The sequence below is a fragment of the Neoarius graeffei genome, chromosome 6 (assembly GCF_027579695.1).
Source record: "Neoarius graeffei isolate fNeoGra1 chromosome 6, fNeoGra1.pri, whole genome shotgun sequence".
NCBI classification, from domain to species: Eukaryota; Metazoa; Chordata; class Actinopteri; order Siluriformes; family Ariidae; genus Neoarius; species Neoarius graeffei.
In genome coordinates this window covers 52,197,480-52,222,767 of record NC_083574.1, presented here as the reverse complement: position 1 = coordinate 52,222,767, position 25,288 = coordinate 52,197,480, and the positions used below count along the sequence as shown (strand labels likewise).

Sequence of the window (25,288 nt, the reverse complement as noted above, 5' to 3'; positions counted from 1 at the left end):
TACCAGATGAAAATGCACTCACTGAACACTTCATTAAGAACATTTGTACACCTATTCATTCATGCAATTATCTTATCAGCCAATCATGTGGCAGCTGTGCAATGCACTGCTTAGAGTTACTCCTAAAACTGCTGATGTCTTGGCATTTTAATGCTCAAAAGAGTCTAGGGTTTACTCAGAATGGTGAGCAGCACAGGCTCACCAAAAGAAGACTGGAAAAATGTAGCCTGGTTTGAGCCACACAGATGGTAGGGTCAGAATTTGCTGCCAAAAGCATGAATCCATGGGCCCAACCTGCTTTGTGTCAACAGTCCAGGCTGGCGGAGGTAGTGTAATGATGTGAGGAGTGTGTTCTTGGCACACTTTGGGCTGTTAATACCAATCAATCATTGCTTGAATGGCACAGCCTATTTGAGTATTGTTGCCTTCCCAGTCACTGGATCTGAATCCAAAAGAACACCTTTGGGATGTGGTAGAATGGGAGATTGTCAACATGAAAGTACTGTACACCTGAAAAATCTGCAGGAATTATGTGATGCAATCATGTCACCATGGACCAGAGTCTCAGTGGAATGTTTCCAACATCTTCGGGAATTCATGCCATGAAGAATCGAGGCTGTTTTGAGAGACACTTTACACTTGCTCAATTTTCACTTGCTAATTTTTTTTTTTTTGCTGTGTACTCTGCCTGGTGTGAGAACAGATAGCTTTCCCATACGATATGGTCAGCACTTGTGTTCACTTACAGCAAACCCCAGACTACTATGTCCAGTTCCCTGGATTGCACATAGGTTTGAAAACAGCTTTCCCCTTAAGCAACCAGATGTACTGAACTCAGTGCCAGATCCAGAAGATTGTGCAGGAATGAAAAGTGAGAGGGTGCCACGGTGGTGCAGCAGTAGTTGGCACTGTTGCCTCACAGCAATTAGGTTCTGGGCTCAAACCTGCCATTTGAATGAGGCACCAGGGATTGGCTCCAGGCCACCCATGACCCACAATGGATAAGTGGTACAGAAAATGAATGAATGAAGGAATGAAGAGTGTGAAAGGGATTTCTGCAGAACTGTGTACAGCACCAGTCAACCGTTTGGCCACACCTACTTATTCATAGTAGGTTTTTTGCATTTTGACTATTTTCTACACTGTAGAACAATACTGAAGACATCAAAACTATAAAATAACATATGGAACATATATGGAATTATGTGGTAAACAAAAGAAAGTGTAACAAAAAAAACAAAATATGTTTCATATTTTAGGTTCTTCAAAGTAGCCAGCATTTACCTTGATGACACTTTACACACTATTTGCATTATCTTAACTAGCTTCATGAGGTAGTCACCTGGAATGCTTTTCAGTTAACAGGTGTACCTTGTCTAAAGTTAATTAGTCCAATTACTTGCCTACTTAATACATTTTAGATCAAACAGTAAATAGTAAATAATATAAATACAGTAAATAGCCTTATTCCACAACTGTAGTAATCCATATTATGTCAAGAACCGCTCAGCTAAGTAAAAAGAAACAACAGTCCATCATTACTTTCAGACATGACGTGTCTTTTAATTAATAAAAATAAAGAAAAATAATTTAATTAGAAGGGATGCCTGGGCGGCACGGTGGTGTAGTGGTTAGCGCTGCTGCCTCACAGCAAGAAGGTCCGGGTTCGAGCTCCGTGGCCGGCGAGGGCCTTTCTGTGTGGAGTTTGCATGTTCTCCCCGTGTCCGCGTGGGTTTCCTCCGGGTGCTCCGGTTTCCCCCACAGTCCAAAGACATGCAGGTTAGGTTAACTGGTGACTCTAAATTGACCGTAGGTGTGAATGTGAGTGTGAATGGTTGTCTGTGTCTATGTGTCAGCCCTGTGATGACCTGGCGACTTGTCCAGGGTGTACCCCACCTTTTGCCCGTAGTCAGCTGGGATAGACTCCAGCTTGCCTGCGACCCTGTAGAACAGGATAAAGCGGCTAGAGATAATGAGATGAGAAGGGACGCCCAAACTTTTGACTAGTAGTGAATTAATAGAGAAAAGAAAAGTAATTTAAACTTACTCTGTCTCTTCTAGCTCAATTAATGCATGTAGACTAGCCAGAAGACACAGAACCCCACTGCCATCCTTTGAGGTCATCTTATTCAAACTGAAAAATAAACCCACCATAACACAGAAATATATGATACCGAGGAGGTATCATATAGGGTTGGTGTGTTACAAGTTAAACTGAACTGAATAGTGGATTAAAAAAAAAAAGATGCAAATAAACAAAGCTTTGCAATATTCCTAAACCTCCTGAGGGAGTCAAGTAGACTTACCTCATCTTTTTAAGTGACGTCATGACCTGAAGACCCTGTGCAAAGCAAGCGATGCTTTTTTCATTGAATTCTAAAGAGTCCAGCCTTTGGAGAGAGATTACACAATGATGACACCTCTAACACTCATAAAGCAAGGTTAGCTATGATAACAGTTTAGGCCTTGGCTTTCTTTACTACTATTTAATTTCTGTTGTACACGCCCACTGTTACAGACACTGTAGTATACTGCTAAATGGTAGAATTATTTGTGTGTCCGCGCGCGTGTTTGTTGCAGTAGAATATAATAGATCATACTAGATCATGCAACATTGCCGACAACAATCTAGAATTATTCATTCACAAGTATTCAGAAACCACAGCTATAGCAGTGAACATCCCCTGCTTATTAAATTTTGCATACTCAGAATCTAAAGGTCCAAAACTGGAAATGTTAATGAGCCAGGATGTAGAGGGCACTTACTGAATTTCTTCCAGAGAGTGGCACTGAACCAAACCACGGATCAAATCATGCCCTCCTGTTGCTGTGCAATACAAGGACTGCAAGAGACTAGATTGGACAAGAACACAGTGTCACTAATGCAAAAGACCACTTTTACATAAGATTTGGCCCTGACCTTTGGTTCAGATGTCTTAATGATTATGTAATTTTATTGAACGGTTAATAAATGGCAAGGTCAGGTTTAAGATATGAATTATAGTCTCTGTTGAGGTATAGAGGAGCGCAAGAGGGGGAGACCATACTTGCATGAGTGAGAGGATGAGCTAGTGTTGTAGTCAAGACCACCTAAACCAGCAGGCTTTCGTCTAAATGGGGGAACAGGGGCGCTGCGCCCTCTTACTCTCGGCGTGCACCCCCTTACCGACTCCGTGAAAACATCCCAGCAACACCACGTGACAATGTGTCTGATCATCAAATACGTTATAATTGCTCCAAAAATATTCCAATCATAGTAGATACACCGCCAGACGGTGCAAAAACGATCCGAATTGGCGTTTTCCAGACTGAGGCGCCATGTTGTTTAGTTGTTTACTTGTCGCGGCTGCTCTCGCAAGATTTGACATGGGTTACATACAAGGTCAGCTGACTTGTAGAGCGAGATTTCTCGAGACTGAATGACCTTTCACCCACCGGCGCGGGAGCTTTTGACAGAAGTAGTTCGCGAGTTGTTTTTGTTGACACTTGGGCATTTAAAGATGTCATCCTGCGGCACGAAGCGGAAGAAAGCCAAAGACTGTCCGGGGCAGAAGAAGATTACTTCTTTCTTTTTCAATGTTGACAGACAATTTGTTACAATTTCCCTCTCAGATAGCCTCAGAATGTCCCATTGGAGCATTTTTCAAAGGCTTTGCACAGCGGGGGAGACAACCGGCACCCCCCCGCTTCGCTCCCTCGCCATGGTGAGCGCCCTCATACTAAATTTTTCTAGAAAAAACCCTGAAACCAGGTCATGACCAAGACCAGAGTGTATTGAGACTGAGACAAGACCAAGATTTTGAGGGGTTGAGACCAAGTCAAGACCAAGACCAGACCAGTGTGTATGAAGGGAGCGGGGAGCAGTGACAGCCGTAAACAGGAATAAAAATTTTCAAATTTTCAATGAGTCGCATTATTGGTTGTATTTGAAGCAGGAAGTTTTACATCCAATCACAGTAACAATGTTAACAAATAAATCAGACAATGCACAGGCAATTTAGTGAAATCCTTGCAGTTGTGGCCTTAAAATAAAATCCCAAGTCCTCTGTGTCTGAGACCGAGACAAGGCCGAGTAAAAATGTGCTCGCTTCCAAGCTGAGCCCAAGACCTTCAGAAAGTGGTCTCGAGACTGGTCTCAACCAAGACCAAGACCAATCTCAAGTACTACAACAATAGAATGAACTATAAAGATGCTTGGCTTATAAAAAACTGAAGAGTAATCAGGTAAGCTGAAGAACCACCCAAAAATAGAACAGAAGTGGTCTGTACATTAAATTGTACAGGTGACTGTCTGGGCTCTTCGTGATATATAAAGAGTGCAAATGAGAAGTGAAGTCATGTTCAGGTTGAAATTCTTGCTATCTAGCAAATTTTTTGTCATGTGTAAGGTTTTTGACAATGCAACTTCTGCTTTACTTATCTCACTATGGGGTTAGGGTTTGGGTTAGGCATACCGGTAATAATGGCATTATTTGAAATCACCCAAATCATTTGACAAAGCCAACCAATATAAAACAATGGCAGAAAGTACTGACGAAGGTTATGAATAACTTCTTACCTGAGTGATCGCATTCTTGTTAAACCCTGAAGGACATTCCCTAGTACTGAAGCTCCGCTGTCTTTGATTACATGATGTGACAAGCTAGGAGACATTTGAAATGTTTTAGAAACTAATATGCAAATATAAATATGCATTAGGGAGATGGAAGTTATTTCATAAAGTATACCAAAAATGACAAATTTAGGAATTGTGCACAAAATAGGCATGCAGAGAGCTATACCTCAACTGTTCCAGCTGCTTTTGTGTATGCTGTAATGCAAATATTACTGCTTCAGCTTCTGTTTCTCCTTTGGAATTAAGACTGCGGAAACACACAAACGTCATAAATCTTTTAGTATAATGTTATGGACTGTAAACTTGAATAGTCAATGAGCAGCAATTTATGACATGCTGACTTAAACTGGAGCAAGTTTAAAAACTTGACAGTCATTTGTCACCTGAGGATCTTGAGATTTTCCAGCGAGGGAAGAACTGAAGAGAGGAACTCTGCACCATCTTCACCCATCGTCAGCTGAGAAAAACTTGACCAAAAAAAAACCCCCTTTAATTTATTACACAGATAATGTGCAGAACATAGTCTACAGTTAGGGCTTTCTTTAATTAACATACTGTAACTCCTGCAGAGAGGGACACTTCTGGACAGCAGACTGTAGTAAGCATAAATCCTGCCCCTTGACTTCACAGTCATCAAAGCTGAGGGAAGGAGAAGGACAGTAAATGAAGTATTATGATCCAAAATCACAACAAAAGTAGTGGGTCCACAGTTTTCACATGTTGATTTCTTTTTCATTTGTAGTTTTGCATATAATAGAAACATTTATCAGATAGATAGATAGATAGATAGATAGATAGATAGATAGATAGATAGATAGATAGATAGATAGATAGATAGATAGATAGATAGATAGATATCAAACAAAGATAAAACAACTCACCTTATAGAGTGCACAGCAGACAGGGAAAAATTCCCATTCTCATTTGGGACTCTAAAGTGAAAAGTGCAGCATTTAATGTTATTGTAAAATGTTTACTGGGTTATGAAGAAATACAATAATCAGAAGCAGGTATGGTAACGCATACGAGGTGGTAATGCATTACATCACCCTTGTCATGCATTATAATTTTATAACAGCATTCTCCATTGTATTTTATTCCATACTTATTCAACACCCTTAGAAGTAGAAGCTTTGGGACTTACGTATCCGAGGGAAGGCTTTCAACAGAAAGGTTAAGCCATGTTTTTTCAACTCTGCAATAACATATGATTCATTTCATTAGGTGAAGTATGACTGAATAAAAAGAATAGTTTCGTATTTGTTATATACCAGTAAATAATCGAAAGACACTAAAGTGACATCCTCACTCCAAAAGACTGAATAGAATTTACTTAGTCATGCAGTCAAATAATAGCTGATTCATATTACAAATTATTAGGACCTTAAAAGGGCAAGTACATAATTGTAATAAAAAACAATTCTGTTTCATTAGAACAACATGACAAAAATAACCATGGTTATACACTCACTGGCCACTAATAAGAACACCTGAACATTCATGCAGTTATCCAATCAGCACAATGCATAAAATCATGCAGACACAGACCAAGGGTTTCGGTTAATCTCAGTTATTTTTTCTCAGTGACATAGTTGTTGGTGCAAGATGTGTTGGATTGAGTGTTGGGTTGTGCACAGCAGTCTCTTTTTTTATGCAACTGGGGAAGGCATGGCCTAAAGCCTTTAGGATTTGCCCACCAAGTTGCCATCGCCTTGTCCACGGCTGACGTTAACACATAGCTAGTTAACTTGGACACTGTTAGTTAGCATGTAAACACAGAGTTATGCTAACATGAATAACATTAACTTATCTGGAGTCCTTTCAGACATGTTTTAGCATAATCTTGCCAAATAAACAAAATGTAGAAATATTTCTTTTCTGGTAACGTTAGCTACGCAATATGATTTCAAGTTTGAAAAGTGTTTGCTAGCATGTCAGGTGGAGCCTCACTGACTAGCTAGCTTAACATTAAACCACCATGACTCCACAGGTAGATTCATATGTGCATGAATGCATACACTTACGTGCACGCACATACACATACACACACATATGAGACCTGTGAGATGGACAGTATTGTACTAGTCAGTCGCAACAAATTGTTGGAAAGTTTTGTTTTGATGTCAGATGATGGTCTTGCATTTTTTTGTCTTGCTTAAAGCAGTGTTGCTGTTGGGCAGTTATTAAGCTAGAAGTGTTGATCTGGGTTTTAAGCAGATTGGATTGTTATTTTTATTTTCTGAGCAAGCTGCATTTACAGCTATTCCACTGTCTTCCTGATTAACATACATATATACACATACATGTGCACACACTGCCAAAGCTCGGTCAGAACACTACCATGCTGCTTTGTAGGTGGGGAGGAGTGTTACAATTTTTTTTAATGAAAATGACAATGGCTCTTTTTCAGTTCAGTTGTGTTTCATTTTGTAACATTCTACCAGGTGTTTATTCTACAGGTTCTACAAGTTAGTCAGTAAATCCAATAGGTTGCTTCAGAGGCATTAGGTTTTGTAAGCATTGTGGCAATAATACAACAATGTGTTGACAGAAAATGTACTTTTAATACTTAAATATTTTTAAAAGCAAATACTTCAGTACTTTAACTTAGTAAAAATTTGACTGTACAACCTTCACTTGTATTGGAGTAACATTTGACCAGTGGGATCTGTACTTTGACTTAAGTAATGAAGTTGGGTACTTTGTCCACCTCTGCCTAAAGGTTAGAGAAGCAGCTTTGGTACCAAAAAGTCACTGGTTCAATTCCCTGGACCAGCAGGAAAATGTGTGGGAGGGAGTGAATGAACAGCACTTTATATCTATGGCCGAAGTGCCCTTGAGCAAAGGGCCTAACCCACTGCTCTGGGTGTGTACATGGATTATAATTAATGGCATTTAGCTGATGCTCTTATCCAGAGCGACATACAACATACCTGGAGCAGTTGGGGGTTAGGTGCCTTGCTCAAGGGCACTTTAGCCATTCCTGCCAGTCCAGGGAATTGAACTTGCGACCTTTTGATCCCGAAAATGCTTCTCTAACCATTAGGCCATGGCTTCCCCATGCAGAGGTTAAATGCAGAGGAAGAATTTTACTGTGCTCTAATGCATATGTGACAAGTAAAGTCTTAAAAAAACAAAAATATCTACTGAGCTGCAGTTTGAGCAGGTTGAAATGCCTTCCCTGAGAGAAAATTTTGTTCTGGAACATCCTTAAAATCTTCGCCAGCTTAGTTATGCACAACAGCCCAAACCCGAGCCTCATCATTTGGGTGCCGTGCATTAATTATCGCACAAGCAAATCGTTTTTAAGGTGCGGCTCTCAGCCGGCACAAATATGGAAAACATAGAGCTGATTTGCATTTCTGAAAATGGCGCTGAGCCAAATCCTCTTCTTGTTGATGGGAAAAGACAGAAGAGAATAGACAGACTCGTTTGAGCTGCAGGAAGGCTATTGTAACTCATAACCACTCTTTACAACTGTAGTGAACAGAAAAGCATCTGATTCCAATCCGATAAAAAAAACAGGAACCTCAGGTTACAGGGGGCAGAGCTTCACCAAAACTGTATCACTGAGAACTGGAAAAAGACCAGGGGCCTCATTTATAAAACTTTGCATGGTTTCCAGAGTGAAAGTGTGCATGCACATGAAAATCAAGAAATGGCATGTGCACAAAAAAAAAATCAAATTTATAAAACCTTGCATATGCATACCTGCACCCATTTTCATTTTATAAACAGCTGCTTCTTCTTCTTCTTCTTGAATCTTCTTGAAAATGTGCACTGGTGACACAACCTCTAATCCTGCCCAGATACTGCCCATAAATATCCATAAATGGTCAACGCAAAGCACCTAATGCATATTTATTTGTGGTGTGCAGTCAAAATATCTGGTGGGCATCTTTTACAATCATGCTTGCCAGTAAAATATAATATTTTTATTATAATGCGAAACTGCAGGCTCCTATGATTTGTTTAAACTTGATCTTACTTTTCATTTTTTCGGACAGCCATCCATGAGGAGTTATAGTGTTCATGCAGCGCAATGCCATCCTGTAGTCATTTATTTGTTTGTTTGTTTGTTTGTTTGTTTGTTTAGCGTATTTATTTATTATTTTATTTGTTTATTTTTTGGTCATACAGAGCTAAGCTGGGGTGTCAAACTCAGAATCTGTCTGGACCACGTCAGCATTTTTATGAGTCTCTGAAGGACAATCATCTATGATTGTTAATTTTTAAAAACTTATTTAACAATTGGCATTGTCTACTTTCTCATTTATTTTTGAAAGCTGTTCGCCAATTTTTGTGGTCTCGAAAAACATATGTTTGGTACATACAGTATATGTTCCATATGTTAGTTCATAGTCTTGATGTCTTGAGTTTTGTTCTTGTTAGGGTTATATAAGTATTATTCTTATTATTCTTATAAGTATTATAATATTATATATATATAATAGTATATATACATATAATATTATACCCTTTGATAATAGTATCACTATTATCAGTTCTACAATGTAGAAAATAGTCAAAATATGGAAAATCTGACGGATGAGTGGGGTGTACAAACTTTTGACCGGTACAGTATCTACTCTTGCTAATTCCCGTTTCGAAAATATTGCGTATGGAATAAACAAACACATGGAACAAAGCTTCCATAAATATATGGCCAATTTCCCACCAATCATTTCTTAGCAAATCCCAATTTCTGCATGTGAGGTTGCATACATACCGCACATTCTAGACCCATTTTTGCATGTATGCACCGCTTATAAATGAGGCCCCAGGCAATGTTGTTTCTGAACAGACAAGTGTACAGGTGTCCCTGTTAAATTGGCACGTGAGTGCATATAACATTAGCCACATGTTTATACAACCCCGATTCCAAAAAAGTTGGGACAAAGTACAAATTGTAAATAAAAACGGAATGCAATAATTTACAAATCTCAAAAACTGATATTGTATTTACAATAGAACATAGACAACATATCAAATGTCGAAAGTGAGACATTTTGAAATTTCATGCCAAATATTGGCTCATTTGAAATTTCATGACAGCAACACATCTCAAAAAAGTTGGGACAGGGGCAATAAGAGGCTGGAAAAGTGAAAGGTACAAAAAAGGAACAGCTGGAGGACCAAATTGCAACTCATTAGGTCAATTGGCAATAGGTCATTAACATGACTGGGTATAAAAAGAGCATCTTGGAGTGGCAGCGGCTCTCAGAAGTAAAGATGGGAAGAGGATCACCAATCCCCCTAATTCTGCGCCGACAAATAGTGGAGCAATATCAGAAAGGAGTCTGACAGTGTAAAATTGCAAAGAGTTTGAACATATCATCATCTACAGTGCATAATATCATCAAAAGATTCAGAGAATCTGGAAGAATCTCTGTGTGTAAGGGTCAAGGCTGGAAAACCATACTGTGTGCCCGTGATCTTCGGGCCCTTAGATGGCACTGCATCACATACAGGCATGCTTCTGTATTGGAAATCACAAAATGGGCTCAGGAATATTTCCAGAGAACATTATCTGTGAACACAATTCACCGTGCCATCCGCCGTTGCCAGCTAAAACTCTATAGTTCAAAGAAGAAGCCGTATCTAAACATGATCCAGAAGCTCAAACGTCTTCTCTGGGCCAAGGCTCATTTAAAATGGACTGTGGCAAAGTGGAAAACTGTTCTGTGGTCAGACGAATCAAAATTTGAAGTTCTTTATGGAAATCAGGGACGCCGTGTCATTCGGACTAAAGAGGAGAAGGACGACCCAAGTTGTTATCAGCGCTCAGTTCAGAAGCCTGCATCTCTGATGGTATGGGGTTGCATTAGTGTGTGTGGCATGGGCAGCTTACGCATCTGGAAAGACACCATCAATGCTGAAAGGTATATCCAGGTTCTAGAGCAACACATGCTCCCATCCAGACGACGTCTCTTTCAGGGAAGACCTTGCATTTTCCAACATGACAATGCCAAACCACATCCTGCATCAATTACAGCATCATGGCTGTGTAGAAGAAGGGTCCGGGTACTGAACTGGCCAGCCTGCAGTCCAGATCTTTCACCCATAGAAAACATTTGGCGCATCATAAAACAGAAGATACGACAAAAAAGACCTAAGACAGTTGAGCAACTAGAATCCTACATTAGACAAGAATGGGTTAAAATTCCTATCCCTAAACTTGAGCAACTTGTCTCCTCAGTCCCCAGACGTTTACAGACTGTTGTAAAGAGAAAAGTGGATGTCTCACAGTGGTAAACATGGCCTTGTCCCAACTTTTTTGAGATGTGTTGTTGTCATGAAATTTAAAAATCACCTAATTTTTCTCTTTAAATGACATATTTTCTCAGTTTAAACATTTGATATGTCATCTATGTTCTATTCTGAATAAAATATGGAATTTTGAAACTTCCACATCATTGCATTCCGTTTTTATTTACAATTTGTACTTTGTCCCAACTTTTTTGGAATCGGGGTTGTATGTTATCAGACAAATTATCAAACAAATCAGTAATAGTATGTATTATATTCCATACCGAATGTGTTAATGAAGGCTTATAGCATAAATCGAAAGAAATAAATATGTAAAGATATGTTAATATGTCCATAGTGGAGAATTAAATGCTTATGAAAAAAAGGAACATCAAATGAATGACTTAAACCAGAGAGCTCTATTGACTGTAAAAGTAATGTGCTGCTTCACAAAAGTATAACTGCATAAGGGTTTAGCCCATGTGTTGAAGATTACAATATATGGGCGATAAAGAATTCAAAGACAATTGGTGTAACTTCAGGTACTGCAATTTATATTGTAAATGTATCATTTTGGAGTTGTAATTAACATTAGTATAAATATGGAGGTGATTGTAGAAAATCGCATGTGCTGATTGGTTGAGAGAGTCGGACTATTTCTCGATAATCACCTCGAGTGACTCGGCAAAATTGCAGCTAATCGCTTTGTCACTGTAAGTGAGGCAAAATGACAAATTATGAAAGAAAATGCTGTTCCTAAAAGCAGTAAAGATGCTACGAAGTTTGGTCTAAAACTATTCAAAAGTAAGGTGGAATTGTGATTTATTTTATCTATTTGAAAAGTTATGTATGTGACACGGCAGAGATGAGTGACACAAGCCTGTCCCGCCCCATATTACATTTGCATGCTGCTTTTGAAGTTTGAAATAAATTATTTTTTTAAATACGATTTTTTTTAAATAATCGCATATGTATTTATACTAAAACTATTATCAGTTGTTTTTACCAAACAATTAGAATCATTGTTAATTAATGTATACGTCTATATCCCAGTTTTGTTTCTTTGTTTTTTTGGTGAAAAATTAGGCAGAGGCACACCTGATATCCTTTATGTGTGGATTCAGTTCTAAGCAGCATGCCATGAGGTCAACAGCACCTTCCCCTTTAATCCATGGCTCCATTATCCTAGGAGACAAACAACAATAGCAGCCTTGGTTACATGGTATACAGTAAATGGGGATGGTGATATATCCTGACCTGCTTCATCATACGTACCAAATTGTCCTGTGATTAAAATCCCTATGGAACTTAGTAACCAAGTTCTTAATCATCTCAGCATTGAAAGAATTGTTTCTTAGCCTGAAAAGAACAACAAAAATACATGATATACATTAAAATGTAGCTTAACATGATATACACTCACCGGCCACTTTAATAGGAACTTGTTCTTGAGTCTAAGATTCCTGTTCTTGGTTGGCAGGAGTGGAACCCAATGTGGTCGTCTGCTGTTGCATGCTGAGATGCTTTTCTGCTCACCACGGTTGTAAAGAGTGATTATATGAGTTGCTATATCCTTCCTGGCAGCTCGAACCAATCTGCAGTGGGTTTCCCAAAAGCCTCTTAACACTAAGAGCGTCTTAACTAGAGAGAGAGCGTTCACTGTGCTGCTCGCGCTACCATTTAACGATGATCTTTGTGCTGCGATGCTTTTGGGAAACCCACCCCTGGCCATTTTTCTCTGACCTCTCTCTTATCAACAAAACATTTCCACCCACAGAACTGTCGCTCACTCAGTGTTTTTTGCACCATTCTGTGTAAACTCTAGAGATTGTTGTGTGTGAAAACACCAGGAGATCATCAGTTTCTGAAATACTCAAATCAGAACATCTGGTGCCAACACCCATGCCACAGTGAAAGTCACAGATCACTATTTTTCCTATTCTGATGTTTGAAGAGAACATTAACTGAAGTTCTTGATTTGTATCTGCATGATTTTATGCATTGTGCTGAATGCACTGAGATTGGCTAATTCAATAAATGCATATTAACAGGTGTATGGGTGTTCCTAAAAAAGTGGCCTGTGTGCGCGCGCGCAGGTGTGTGTGTATATATATATATATATATATATATATATATATATATATATATATATATATATACACACACACACGGTGGCATGCAAAAGTTTGGGCACCCTTGCTTAAAATGTCTGTTACTGTAAATAGTTAAGTGAGCAGAAGATGAACTGATCACCAAAAGGCATAAAGTTAAAGATGACACATTTCTTTAATATTTTCAGCAAGATTACAGTTTCATTTATATCATTTACAAGTACAAAAGTACCCCAAAAATGAAAAGGACCTGAAGCAAAATTTTGGGCACCCGACATGGTCAGTACTTAGTAACACCCCCTTTGGCAAGTATCATCGCTTGTAAATGCTTTTTGTAGTCAGCTAATATTCTTTCACTTTTTACTTGGGGGATTTTTGCCCATTCATCCTTGCAAAAGTCTTCTAATTCTGTAAGATTCTTGGGCTGTCTTGCATATACTTCACTTTTGAGATCTATCCACAGATTTTCAGTGATGTTGAGGTCAGGGGACTGTGAGAGCCATGGCAAAACCTTTAATTTGTGCCTTTTGAGGTATTCCATTGTAAGGTTTGTTTCGGATCATTATCTTGTTGTGGGACCCATCCTCTTTTTAACGTCAACGTTTTTTACAGATGGTGTGATTTTTGCTTTCAGAATTTGCTGGTATTTATTTAAATCCATTCTTCCGTCTACCAATGAAATGTTCCCTGTGCCACTGGCTGTAGCACAAGCCCAAACCATGATTGATCTACCCCCATGCTGAATAGTTGGAGAGGTGTTCTTTTCCTGGAATTTGGCACCTTTTTTTCCTCCAAACATATCTTTGCACACTGTGACCAAAAAGTTCTATTTTGACTTCATCATTCCACAGAACTTGTTTCCAAAATGCATCAGGTTTGTTTAGATGTTCCTTAGCAAACTTCTGACACTGAATTGTGTGGTAAGGACAGAGGAAAGGTTTGCTTCTGCTGACACTACTATGAAGGTCATATTTGTTCAGGTGTCGCTGCACAGTAGAACAGTGCACCACCACTACAGAGTCTGCTTAATCTTCCAGAAGGTCTTTTGCAGTCAAACAGTTCTTTCAGAACGTTTTCTTGGTCTTCCAGACCTCACCTTAACCTCCACCATTCCTGTTAACTGCCATTTCTTAATAACATTACGAACTGAGGAAACAGCAACCTGAAAATGATTTGCTATCTTTTAGCCTTGTCATACTTTGTGAGCATAAATTATTTTATTTTTCAGAATGTGAGGGAGTTGCTTAGAGGAGCCCATGGCTGTCGATTTGAGGGACAAGTTAGAGGAGTCTGAGAATTTATACAGCTTTGAAATCTGCTTCACCTGGCCTTTACTAACAGTGAATGTGAACAAGCCATAGCTTAAAGTTAATTAAGGTCTGGAACATTGGTAAAAGTTCCCTGAGAACTCAAATGTATTGGGGTGCCCAAACATTTGCATGGTGTTCCTTTCCTTTTTTCACTCGACAATTGTACAAAACAAAAATAAGACACAAATCTTGCATAAGATACTCAAAAAGAAATGTGTCATCTTTAACTTTATGCCTTTTGGTGATCAGTTCATCTTCTGCTAACTTAACTATTCACAATAACAGACATTTTAAGCAAGGGTGCACAAATTTTTGCATGCTACTGTATATATCTCATCTCATCTCATTATCTCTAGCCGCTTTATCCTGTTCTACAGGGTCGCAGGCAAGTTGGAGCCTATCCCAGCTGACTACGGGCGAAAGGCGGGGTACACCCTGGACAAGTCGCCAGGTCATCACAGGGCTGACACATAGACACAGACAACCATTCACACTCTCATTCACACCTACGGTCAATTTAGAGTCACCAGTTAACCTAACCTGCATGTCTTTGGACTGTGGAGGAAACCAGAGCACCCGGAGGAAACCCACGTGGACACGGGGAGAACATGCAAACTCCGCACAGAAAGGCCCTCGCCGGCCACTGGGCTCGAACCCGGACCTTCTTGCTGTGAGGCGACAGCGCTAACCACTACACCACCATGCTGCCCATATATATATATATATATATATATATATATATATATATATATATATATATAGAGAGAGAGAGAGAGAGAGAGAGATTCTTACTCTAGAGTTTGTACTGAGTTCAGCGTAGCCAAACTGTTCAGCAGAATATGCAGACTTTGACTTTGCACAGTGCATGATGATAACCTAGAGGACAGAAATGCAAATCATACCAGTGAACAACACAGACATCACTCTATACTAATACACCTTATTTATTTTCAATTACAAAGCTACTTTTTTTTTTTACTAAAATGTAGTAATAAATGAATAAATCATCTCACTCTAGTTTAAGTTTGGGACATCTGTCGAGTATTGTCACAAGATTTTCCAAATGGCTTGACTCAAAACAGCAATTCCTCAGACTGCAACATGTGAACAAGAAAGAAAGAGAAAAGGGACAAAACATCGAAAAATAATCAAGGGTGAAGCAGGAAAAAAAAGCATTGTAAAGCATTTTCACTTTCTATTTCTTTAGAATTATAGTGAGTAAACCTGACATGTTGAGGCCATACCTACCTGACTGTTTTGCCTGTGAAATTTTTCTGAGCGAAGCGTATCAGAGCCTGCTGCTCCTCCTTTCCAAGACTAAGAAGATTGAATAATAAACAGATAATATAAATATCAATTTGGTGAAGAATTCAGAAGCGGTTCTTAAACACTGAGAGTCCCTCACACTTATGTCAGCTATTTTCTTTCACACTTTCTTGAACAGCACCAGAGAATGAACTTCACACAAGTGAATGAATGTATTACGAGAGCTTTACCTCACTTCCACGGCAGCCACCCTTTCGCATGTGTACATTAAGTTCAGCAAGTAGAGTGCCCCTACTTCAGTTATACTGTTGTCATTGAGGCTGTGGAAAATAACGAGTTATTACGTCAATGAAAACATTTATAAAAAGCAACTACTAATCTGATTTTGGTCTAAATTAATACTGACAATTTTTATATAATGGATGCTTAATAGATTGGATGCCCGGCAACGTTTCATGTTTTGCACAGTCTTTTGGATGCATATATCTCAGTGGAACTGGTGTAAAGGCACTGTGTCATCTTTATAGCATCATACTGCTATGAAAGCTGTTAGTGGTAATGAGGTACGGGCCTCCGTGGGCCTCTAATAGAGCTTGTCAATTGAACAATCTTACAGGGCTTGCTCACAAACCAAACCCAAAACTAGTGCTGTGTCTGGATTCTGTTCCTATTCACCATATAGTTCACTATTTGTGGTGCAGCCATTTTGTAGTGTTTTCTTGTAGCGTATTGTAGCATAATTCACAGTGGACAAATTATATTCCCTCTATAAGAGGCGCTACAGGTGCATCAGGACAAAGACAAATCGATTAAAAAACAGCTTCTTTCCAAAAACCATAACCGCCCTGAACTCGGATATGCTCTGACTTTATAGTCTATTTGCTTTACTATTTTACTATTTACTAATTTATAATGTGCAGTACTTTATAAGGTGACTCTCTCGATGCAATACTTTTATAATGTGCAATACCTCACTCCATAATGTGAAATGCAACACATTCACCTCAGGACTGTGCACCTTACACACAGCACACACACCTCAAGATTGTGCACCTTACACACAGCACACACACCTCAGGATTGTGCACCTTACACACAGCACATACACCTCAGGACTGTGCACCTTACACACAGCACATACACCTCAGGACTGTGCACCTTACACACAGCACATACACCTCAGGACTGTGCACCTTACACCTCAAGTCTGTGCACCTTACCTTACCTTGCAGTACTTCATAATGTGTAATATTTTATCTTATGTGACTCTCTCGTGCAATAATTTACGTGACTGTCTCTGTGCAATACTTTATATGTGCAATACCTCACTCCATAATATGCAACACAACACATACACCTCAGACTGTGCACCTTACCCCCCCTTTTTTTTCTTTTTCCCCCCCTTCCTCTCTCTCTCTCTACACACTGTTTGCACTGTTATTGGAGATGCTTTGATCTCATTGTACATGTGTATAGTGACAATAAAGGCATTCTATTCTATTCTATTACACTATATTATTACCATCAGTCTACAACAGGGGTCACCAAACTACGGCCCGCGGGCCGACTACGGCCCGCCACCCCCCTTTGACCAGCCCCCCAGCCCCTCTGCCCCCCACCACTTGAACCAGCCCTATGAGGCAATCCCCAAAAGTGGTCATGGCCTATTTTTTTTTTAAATTGCTTTTTGACAAATAATAACATGTCTGCATCTTGTATTTTGTTGATTTTATCAATTAAAATTGATATTTAGTTATAAAATGAACTATTCATATTTTCCAAATTTTCATCATATGCTCGCAATCAAGCAGTGACAGGCAGCGCATGCGCAGAGAACTGTCAGTGTTCAGGACAGTAAAATGGCTAGCGGTAAGCGAAAAGCTGACAGAGAGTGCAGAGTTTTTAAACAACAGTGGACCACCGATTATTTTTTCGTTCAGTGTAAGGACCGTGCAGTTTGTCTTGTATGTAAAGAAAGTGTGTCGGTTTTCAAAGAATATAATCTGCGTCGTCACTACGAAACCCGCCACAAAGAGTATGCTAGTTTGCAAGGGAAAACAAGAGAAGACAGGATTCGGAGGATGAAATGCGGACTGGCTGCACAACAGAATGTATTCCTTCGCCAAACCCAGATCAACCAGTCTGCTGTCCGAGCTAGCTATAAGGTAGCTCACCTACTAGCTACCCATGGAAAGCCGTTTACTGATGGGGACTTTGTTAAAGTATGCATGCTTGCTGTGGCCGAGGAGGTGTGTCCCGACAAGTAGGATGCGCTCAACGCGGTGAGTCTCTCCGCACCTACTATGACCAGGCGAACCGAAGATTTGGGGGACAACATATATGACCAGCTGAATGAGAAAGCGTCAGAATTAGAGTTTTTTGCTTTGGCCATGGATGAGAGCAATGACGTGCAGGACACAGCACAACTGCTGTGATCTATTGATCTACTGCTCATATTATAATTTCACTGTTTTTTTAATGTATTTATTTTATAGGCCTATTTATTTGACCTTTATTAAGTGCTGCACACAATTATTATTAATAATATCAAAAGGCCTACCTACAATTTATAATTTTCCACTCACCTTTGCCAGTGTCAATCACCTCAACTAGGCAGATGTTTCTTACCTTGACAGCTTTGATGTTATTTTTATTAGAAAATAAATAAATGGCATATCTGTGGTATTTCAAATTAAAACAAAGTGTGAAGATCTCAATTACTACTTTTGCAAACCACTAGTAAAGATAAACAAATATGTGCCAGGAATTAAGTGTTGATCTAGTAGTGTGGATATAGTAGTGGGGATGGCTGTGCCAGGCTAGTAATCTCTACTACACAATGAGGCCTGCTGGTGGTCATATTTGTCTGGGTCATACAATTCTATGTTATATAGCTGACCCGACCCCGGCCCCCCATCACAGTCAGGAACGACAGTGTGGCCCCCAGAGCAAAAAGTTTGGTGACCCCTGGTCTACAACCAGTGTACACTACCACACTAAGTACCACAATACCTAGAGAGTTCTTTCAGCTAGAAATTCATTGATAAGGAAAGATACGAGAGCATATATAAATGCAATTATAAAATGCTGCTTCATAACCAAAAAAGTTTGAAGGTATTGTCAGTGGCGCACTTAATAAAGAAAAACTTACAGTGGTGCTTGAAAGTTTGTGAACCCTTTAGAATTCTCTATATTTCTGCATAAATATGACCTAAAGCACTGTCAGATTTTCACACAAGTCTTAAAAGTAGATAAAGAGAATCCAGTTAAACAAATGAGACATAAATATTATACTTGGTCATTTATTTATTGAGGAAAATCATCCAATATTACAGATCTGTGAGTGGCAAAAGTATGTGAACCTCTAGGATTAGCAGTTAATTTGAAGGTGAAATTAGAGTCAGGTGTTTTCAATCAATGGGATGACAATCAGGTGTGAGTGGGCACCCTGTTTTATTTAAAGAACAGGGATCTATCAAAGTCTGATCTTCACAACACATGTTTGTGGAAACGTATCATGGAATGAACAAAGGAGATTTCTGAGGGCCTCAGAAAAAGCGTTGTTGATGCTCATCAAGCTGGAAAAGGTTACAACACCATCTCTAAAGAGTTTGGACTCCACCAATCCACAGTCAGACAGATTGTGTACAAATGGAGGAAATTCAAGACCATTGTTACCCTCCCCAGGAGTGGTCAACCAACAAAGATCACTCCAAGAACAAAGCGTATAACAGTCGGCGAGGTCACAAAGGACCCCAGGGTAACTTCTAAGCAACTGAAGGCCTCTCTCACATTGGCTAATGTTAATGTTCATGAGTCCACCATCAGCAGAACACTGAACAGCAATGGTGTGCATGGCAGGGTTGCAAGGAGAAAGCCACTGCTCTCCAAAAAGAACATTGCTGCTCATCTGCAGTTTGCTAAAGATTACGTGGACAAGCCAGAAGGCTATTGGAAAAATGTTTTGTGGACGGATGAGACCAAAATAGAACTTTTTGGTTTAAATGAGAAGCGTTATGTTTGGAGAAAGGAAAGCACTGCATTCCAGCATAAGAACCTTATCCCATTTGTGAAACATGGTGGTGATAGTATCATGGTTTGGGCCTGTTTTGCTGCATCTGGGCCAGGACGGCTTGCCTTCATTGATGGAACAATGAATTCTGATTTATACCAGTGAATTCTAAAGGAAAATGTCAGGACATCTGTCCATGAACTGAATCTCAAGAGAAGGTGCGTCATGCAGCAAGACAACGACCCTAAGCACACAAGTCATTCTACCAAAGAATGGTTAAAGGAGAATAAAGTTAATGTTTTGGAATGGCCAAGTCAAAGTCCTGACCTTAATCCAATCGAAATGTTGTGGAAGGACCTGAAGCGAGCAGTTCATGTGAGGAAACCCACCAACATCCCAGAGTTGAAGCTGTTCTGTATGGAGGAATGGGCTAAAATTCCTCCAAGCCGGTGTGCAGGATTGATCAACAGTTACCGGAAACATTTAGTTGCAGTTATTGCTGCACAAGGGGGTCACACCAGATACTGAATGCAAAGGTTCACATACTTTTGCCACTCACAGATATGTAATATTGGATTGTTTTCTTCATTAAATAAATGACCAAGTATAATATTTTTTGTCTTGTTTGTTTAACTGGGTTCTTTTTACCTACTTTTAGGACTTGTGTGAAAATCTGATGATGTTTTAAGTCATATTTATGCAGAAATATAGAAAATTCTAAAGGGTTCACAAACTTTCAAGCACCACTGTATGTCTCTGTATTTCTCAAACACATATGCCAAAACTTCAAAAGCATGTCAATACTTCAATCTTCAGTTAAAATACAGTCAAACTGTGAGATAGACATTGCCTTTACCTCACTGAGCTGGAGATCTGAAGTTTGGGAAGTAATTGAACAAATGTCTTCACATCTTCATCTTTAAGAAAGTTACTGGACAGACTATATCAGTAAAGAAATATAAACCACTGTTATGTTTTTATCCAGAAAGAAAGGTTTAACAGGAATCAATTATTGATAGCTGACAGATTCTGAACTGGAAAATACCTACTCCAGATCAGTCAGGTGATGACAGTGTTCCAGGATACCACAGAGTTTCTTCAGATTGGCACTGCTCAGCCCATATTGCGTAATCCTGTTGATGAAAAGAGAAACAAAACCAAGCTATCAGCTATTATGATACCATAGCATGTTGAACGTTTCTGTTTCTTTTTTTTTCTTCTTTTCAAATGACTCACTTGCATGTTGCAGCTTCTGAGTTGGCTTGGAGAAACTTAACAAATGCTTCTCCCAGTGGTCTGAAAAAAATGCAACATGACAGTACAATCAACCTCAACTTACAGGGCAGTGTATATAGATAGGATGATCATGATCTGGTTTTCCAAAAATAATCTGGTTTTCCACTGATTTTGCTTCAGTGATAAAGAAACCCCTCTACATTTATACTGTGTGAGAGAATAACAAAGAAAATGTGTGCAATTTTCAGCAGTTCTGAATGAAACTCAATGCTTTTGGACCTTTCAGATTATTTTGTCCACTTCCTGACTGAGACAAAAGCATAGGACTTATTTTTTCTGCAATTCATCTGTGTATTTAGATTCGAGTTTGGACATTTTTAATTCTGCTAACTTTATTGGAAGAGGTTATGTTTTCGCCTCCATTTGTTTGTCCGTTCCCAATGTAACTCAAAAAGTAGTGAACATATTTTAATGAAATTTTGAGAAAAGCTGGGCCATGGGCCAAGGAGCAATTGATTAGATTTTGATGCAAATCTGGGTATGTGTGTAAACATAGTAATAACCAGAACATCAAGGATATAGTATCTTATCTTATATATAGATAGTATCTTATCTGGTCTGCCATTAAAACAATCATGACCACCAAAATATCAAACAGAACTGAAATGTGACAATGTGAGAGAGGACCAACCTCCACGACAAATTGTTTGCAACAGGAAAATCAACAAAGGACTAAATTTTGTGCCCCAAAGGTACTGTAGATCTACCCAAAACATCGATCAGAACTGAATTTGCATAATAAACGAGAGAGGAGTTACAATTCTAGTCAGAAAAAAAATTGTTAAGTTGGCCTAATTACTAATTTGTTAGCAAAAAATTGACAATACAATGACTAAGTTTTGTACAGAAGGACTAGTTCTATCAAATGAAACAATCAGAAATGAAATTCACTGAGAACTGAGGGAGGAGATATGATTTAACTGAAAGTAAACAAAGTTGTAAACAAATTGTTTACAACAGGAAAATCAACAAGCAAATGACCAAGTTTTGTTCCTCAAGGGGAGACCTACCCAAAACATCGATCAGAACTAAAATCGGATGAGAAATGAGAGAAGAGAAAAAAAATTCTAGTGAGAGGCATAGAAAATTCGTTAATTTGGCCTAATTACTAACTCGTTAGCAAAAAATTTGACAAAACAATGACCAAGTTTTGTGCGAGTAATGAGTTCTTTCAAACAAAACATTCGGAACAGAAATCCATGGAGAACTAATGGAGGAGATACGATTTTACTGAATTGTAGACGGCGGACGCCAGATGGATGACAGACAGACGACGGATGGATGGATGACAGACACCATGCCATGGCAATAGCTCATCGGCCTTATGGTCAGATGAGCTAAACATCTGGATATTCCAATATTCTTGGTGGGTGTATGCACTCTACCGAGTTTCTTTCTAATTTAGGTCAGGGTTAGTGGTTAGGTGCAATGTGCTAGTCTTTTGAAGCAAGCATCTGCTCTGTCTCTGGTTACTGTAGTGGTACACACTGAGGGTAATGATTGAGAACGGTTTCATTAACAGTTACATTGAGGCATGGATATAAACCAATTGTGACAGGTGAGAAAGCAGAACGTAAAGAAATGGGTTAAAGTGATGAAAGTACTCACACAGAATGCGTAGTGAAAGCAGAGGTAAATATCAACATGAAAGCAAAGTGAAATTTTGTGCAATTTAGAAATCCCAGCCAGATGTATTTTTTTTAGATTCCAAAAAGAGGAGATGTCTGGTACAAAGAGGACGTATGGTCACCCTAATGTTGATGTAGATATAGTTTATTCTTATATAAGTTACCTGAGTTCCACAGTTGTAGTACGCTGGCAATCAGAAAGCAATTGAACCAATAACAAAGCACTATCTGTTGACATCTGGATGTGGCTTAAACTGGAAGAGATAATGAAGCAATTTTAAAATGACAATACCGAATATTGTGTAGTTTTTTTTTTTTTTTAATCAAACTAAATATGAATCCTTACTTTAGTAGACTGAGTGACGACATGTTTGGAAGGAATCCTAGCAGCTTCTCAATCGACTCATGCATTAATTTGCTATGAGAGAAACTGCAACAGAAAACAATAAGGAAAAAAATTATAAAAAGTGAAATGCAACTGTATCATATTTAGAGATCGGGGGAGCTGACAGTGAACTCACTCCAGGTCTATCCGATTTGGACACCTGATCAGATTCTTACACAGCTTGTTTATGTCAGTAGGGTGTATATCACATTGAAGTAAGCTGAAATGACATAGAAGATAAACGCATCAAGCTTTTCCAAATGACCATTTGTTGTGCAAATCAGTAATAATAATAATAATAATAATATGTATTAATCCAGAGAATCGCATGAATGTTCTACCTGAGTTTCTTGTGCAAAATAGCACTTTCATCTGAAGTTAACTGCTTGATTGCATCACTGCAAAAACAATGGAGTCAATGTACTGTTATGACTCATGTGATTCGCGATGCACGACACCAAAGCAAACAATTACAAAGCAAAACAGCTTTTGCAGTACCTTCTGCTGCAGCTAAATTTCAAGACCAGTTTCTTCTTTCCGTTATGACTGGTAACAAACAGGATGTCGTTATTAATTTTAAACCAAAACAATCAGTGTGGTATAATTTGCGGTATTGTAATCATGGTTACCTAGCTTCTACTTCAGTCAGGTCTTTGAGAGTACAGAGAGAAGTTGAGAGAAGCACCACCCCGTCCATATCCACTCCATTGTCACTGACACTGCATTTAATTGCAACAATTCACCATCACATTCATATAAATAAAACTACAGCATCACAAATGGGACTCAAATGGATGAAGCTCATACACTACCGTTCAAAAGTTTGGGGTCACCCAGACAATTTTGTGTTTTCCATGAAAAGTCACACTTTTATTTACCACCATAAGTTGTAAAATGAATAGAAAATATAGTCAAGCCATTTTTCTGGCCATTTTGAGCATTTAATCGACCCCACAAATGTGATGCTCCAGAAACTCAATCTGCTCAAAGGAAGGTCAGTTTTATAGCTTCTCTAAAGAGCTCAACTGTTTTCAGCTGTGCTAACATGATTGTACAAGGGTTTTCTAATCATCCATTAGCCTTCTGAGGCAATGAGCAAACACATTGTACCATTAGAACACTGGAGTGAGAGTTGCTGGAAATGGGCCTCTATACACCTATGGAGATATTGCACCAAAAACCAGACATTTGCAGCTAGAATAGTCATTTACCACATTAGCAATGTATAGAGTGGATTTCTGATTAGTTTAAAGTGATCTTCATTGAAAAGAACAGTGCTTTTCTTTCAAAAATAAGGACATTTCAAAGTGACCCCAAACTTTTGAACGGTAGTGTATGAACAAATGAAATCTATAATCATTTATAACACACTTGATTTCTTGAATGGTGTGAAGAGTAGGCAGATGTTCGAGTAGCTTCTTCAGACCTTTGTTACCCAGCAAGTTGTGGGACAAACTAAAAGGGAAAAAAAATCAAATAAAAAAAAAAAATACACCAGGAAATACATGAGCTAAAATGACTCAGATAGTATACTTTTACTAAATAGAAAGTTTTAAGATTAACTGAGTGAAGATTTAGATGTAATAGAGAGTAAACTAGACTGTGAAACTCAATTCAAAGCACTACTGTGTGGTGTATAATAATGCTTACTTTAGGACAGTGAGAGAGGAGCAGCCACTGAGCATACGGCACAGATTGGATACAATTGGCCATTTGAGATTCCAGTCGTTCACGCTAAACATGGGGGAAATGTCACGTTAGCGAGTACAAACAAACACGTTTTTGCTTCCATCACTAAAAATTTACTGTATCAATTAAAAGACAACAACCTGCACCTCAATTCAAACAACAACCTGCACATAATATTACAATTAGTTTCAACTGTTAACAAATTTTGGGCTATTTTCATGTTTGCATGTATAATTATAAGCAAGTTTGATGCAAACCAAGAGCTACTGTAAATCTTTTCAGGGTGTAGCAATCCAAACTCAAGTTAAAGCCATCTTTATTCCAAAAGTCTTAATGATGTATTTATATAGCTTTAATGATCATTTATTTAATGCTTGTGAAGTTAGGGAGTCGTTTTTATTCAAGTCATTTTTACGGATTGTAGCAGGACCAAGTTTTTCAATACGGAAGCCGAGAGAGGCCCTTCATATAATCCTTTTTTTTAATTCATCTTGTTATCCCGAGATAATGACATAATTAATTCAGGATCTTGAGAAAACAACACAACTAATTCGAGATCTCGAGAAAACAAAACCGTTATTTCGAGATCTCGAGAAAACAAAACAATTATTCCGTGATCTCGAGAAAACAAAATAATTATTTCATGATCTCGAGTAAACAGCTGAGAAATGGTTCATTCAGGTGCGCCAAGAGACTTGTGATATGCTGACTTTGGGGCTATTTCTCA

General features: G+C 38.7%; 1 protein-coding gene across 2 annotated transcripts in view; it reads right to left on the bottom strand.

Moving 5' to 3' along the window:
* The window catches only part of nlrc5 (NLR family, CARD domain containing 5), a 63,271-nt gene that overhangs the window by 9,729 nt on the left and 28,254 nt on the right, over positions 1-25,288 (bottom strand). For both annotated transcript variants that reach the window (XM_060923818.1, XM_060923819.1), the window contains 26 exons: positions 24,523-24,606; positions 24,244-24,327; positions 23,502-23,591; positions 23,371-23,418; positions 23,214-23,270; positions 23,009-23,092; positions 22,834-22,917; positions 22,652-22,741; positions 20,800-20,859; positions 20,613-20,696; positions 20,420-20,503; positions 15,782-15,871; positions 15,534-15,602; positions 15,299-15,379; positions 15,078-15,161; positions 12,140-12,223; positions 11,963-12,049; positions 5,760-5,810; positions 5,497-5,547; positions 5,171-5,254; positions 4,999-5,082; positions 4,782-4,862; positions 4,559-4,642; positions 2,767-2,853; positions 2,307-2,390; positions 2,048-2,134 (listed from right to left, as the gene is read on the bottom strand). In XM_060923818.1, the coding sequence (XP_060779801.1) occupies positions 2,048-2,134; positions 2,307-2,390; positions 2,767-2,853; positions 4,559-4,642; positions 4,782-4,862; positions 4,999-5,082; positions 5,171-5,254; positions 5,497-5,547; positions 5,760-5,810; positions 11,963-12,049; positions 12,140-12,223; positions 15,078-15,161; positions 15,299-15,379; positions 15,534-15,602; positions 15,782-15,871; positions 20,420-20,503; positions 20,613-20,696; positions 20,800-20,859; positions 22,652-22,741; positions 22,834-22,917; positions 23,009-23,092; positions 23,214-23,270; positions 23,371-23,418; positions 23,502-23,591; positions 24,244-24,327; positions 24,523-24,606 (2,037 nt within the window). The remainder of the gene's footprint in view (positions 1-2,047; positions 2,135-2,306; positions 2,391-2,766; positions 2,854-4,558; positions 4,643-4,781; positions 4,863-4,998; positions 5,083-5,170; positions 5,255-5,496; positions 5,548-5,759; positions 5,811-11,962; positions 12,050-12,139; positions 12,224-15,077; positions 15,162-15,298; positions 15,380-15,533; positions 15,603-15,781; positions 15,872-20,419; positions 20,504-20,612; positions 20,697-20,799; positions 20,860-22,651; positions 22,742-22,833; positions 22,918-23,008; positions 23,093-23,213; positions 23,271-23,370; positions 23,419-23,501; positions 23,592-24,243; positions 24,328-24,522; positions 24,607-25,288) is intronic.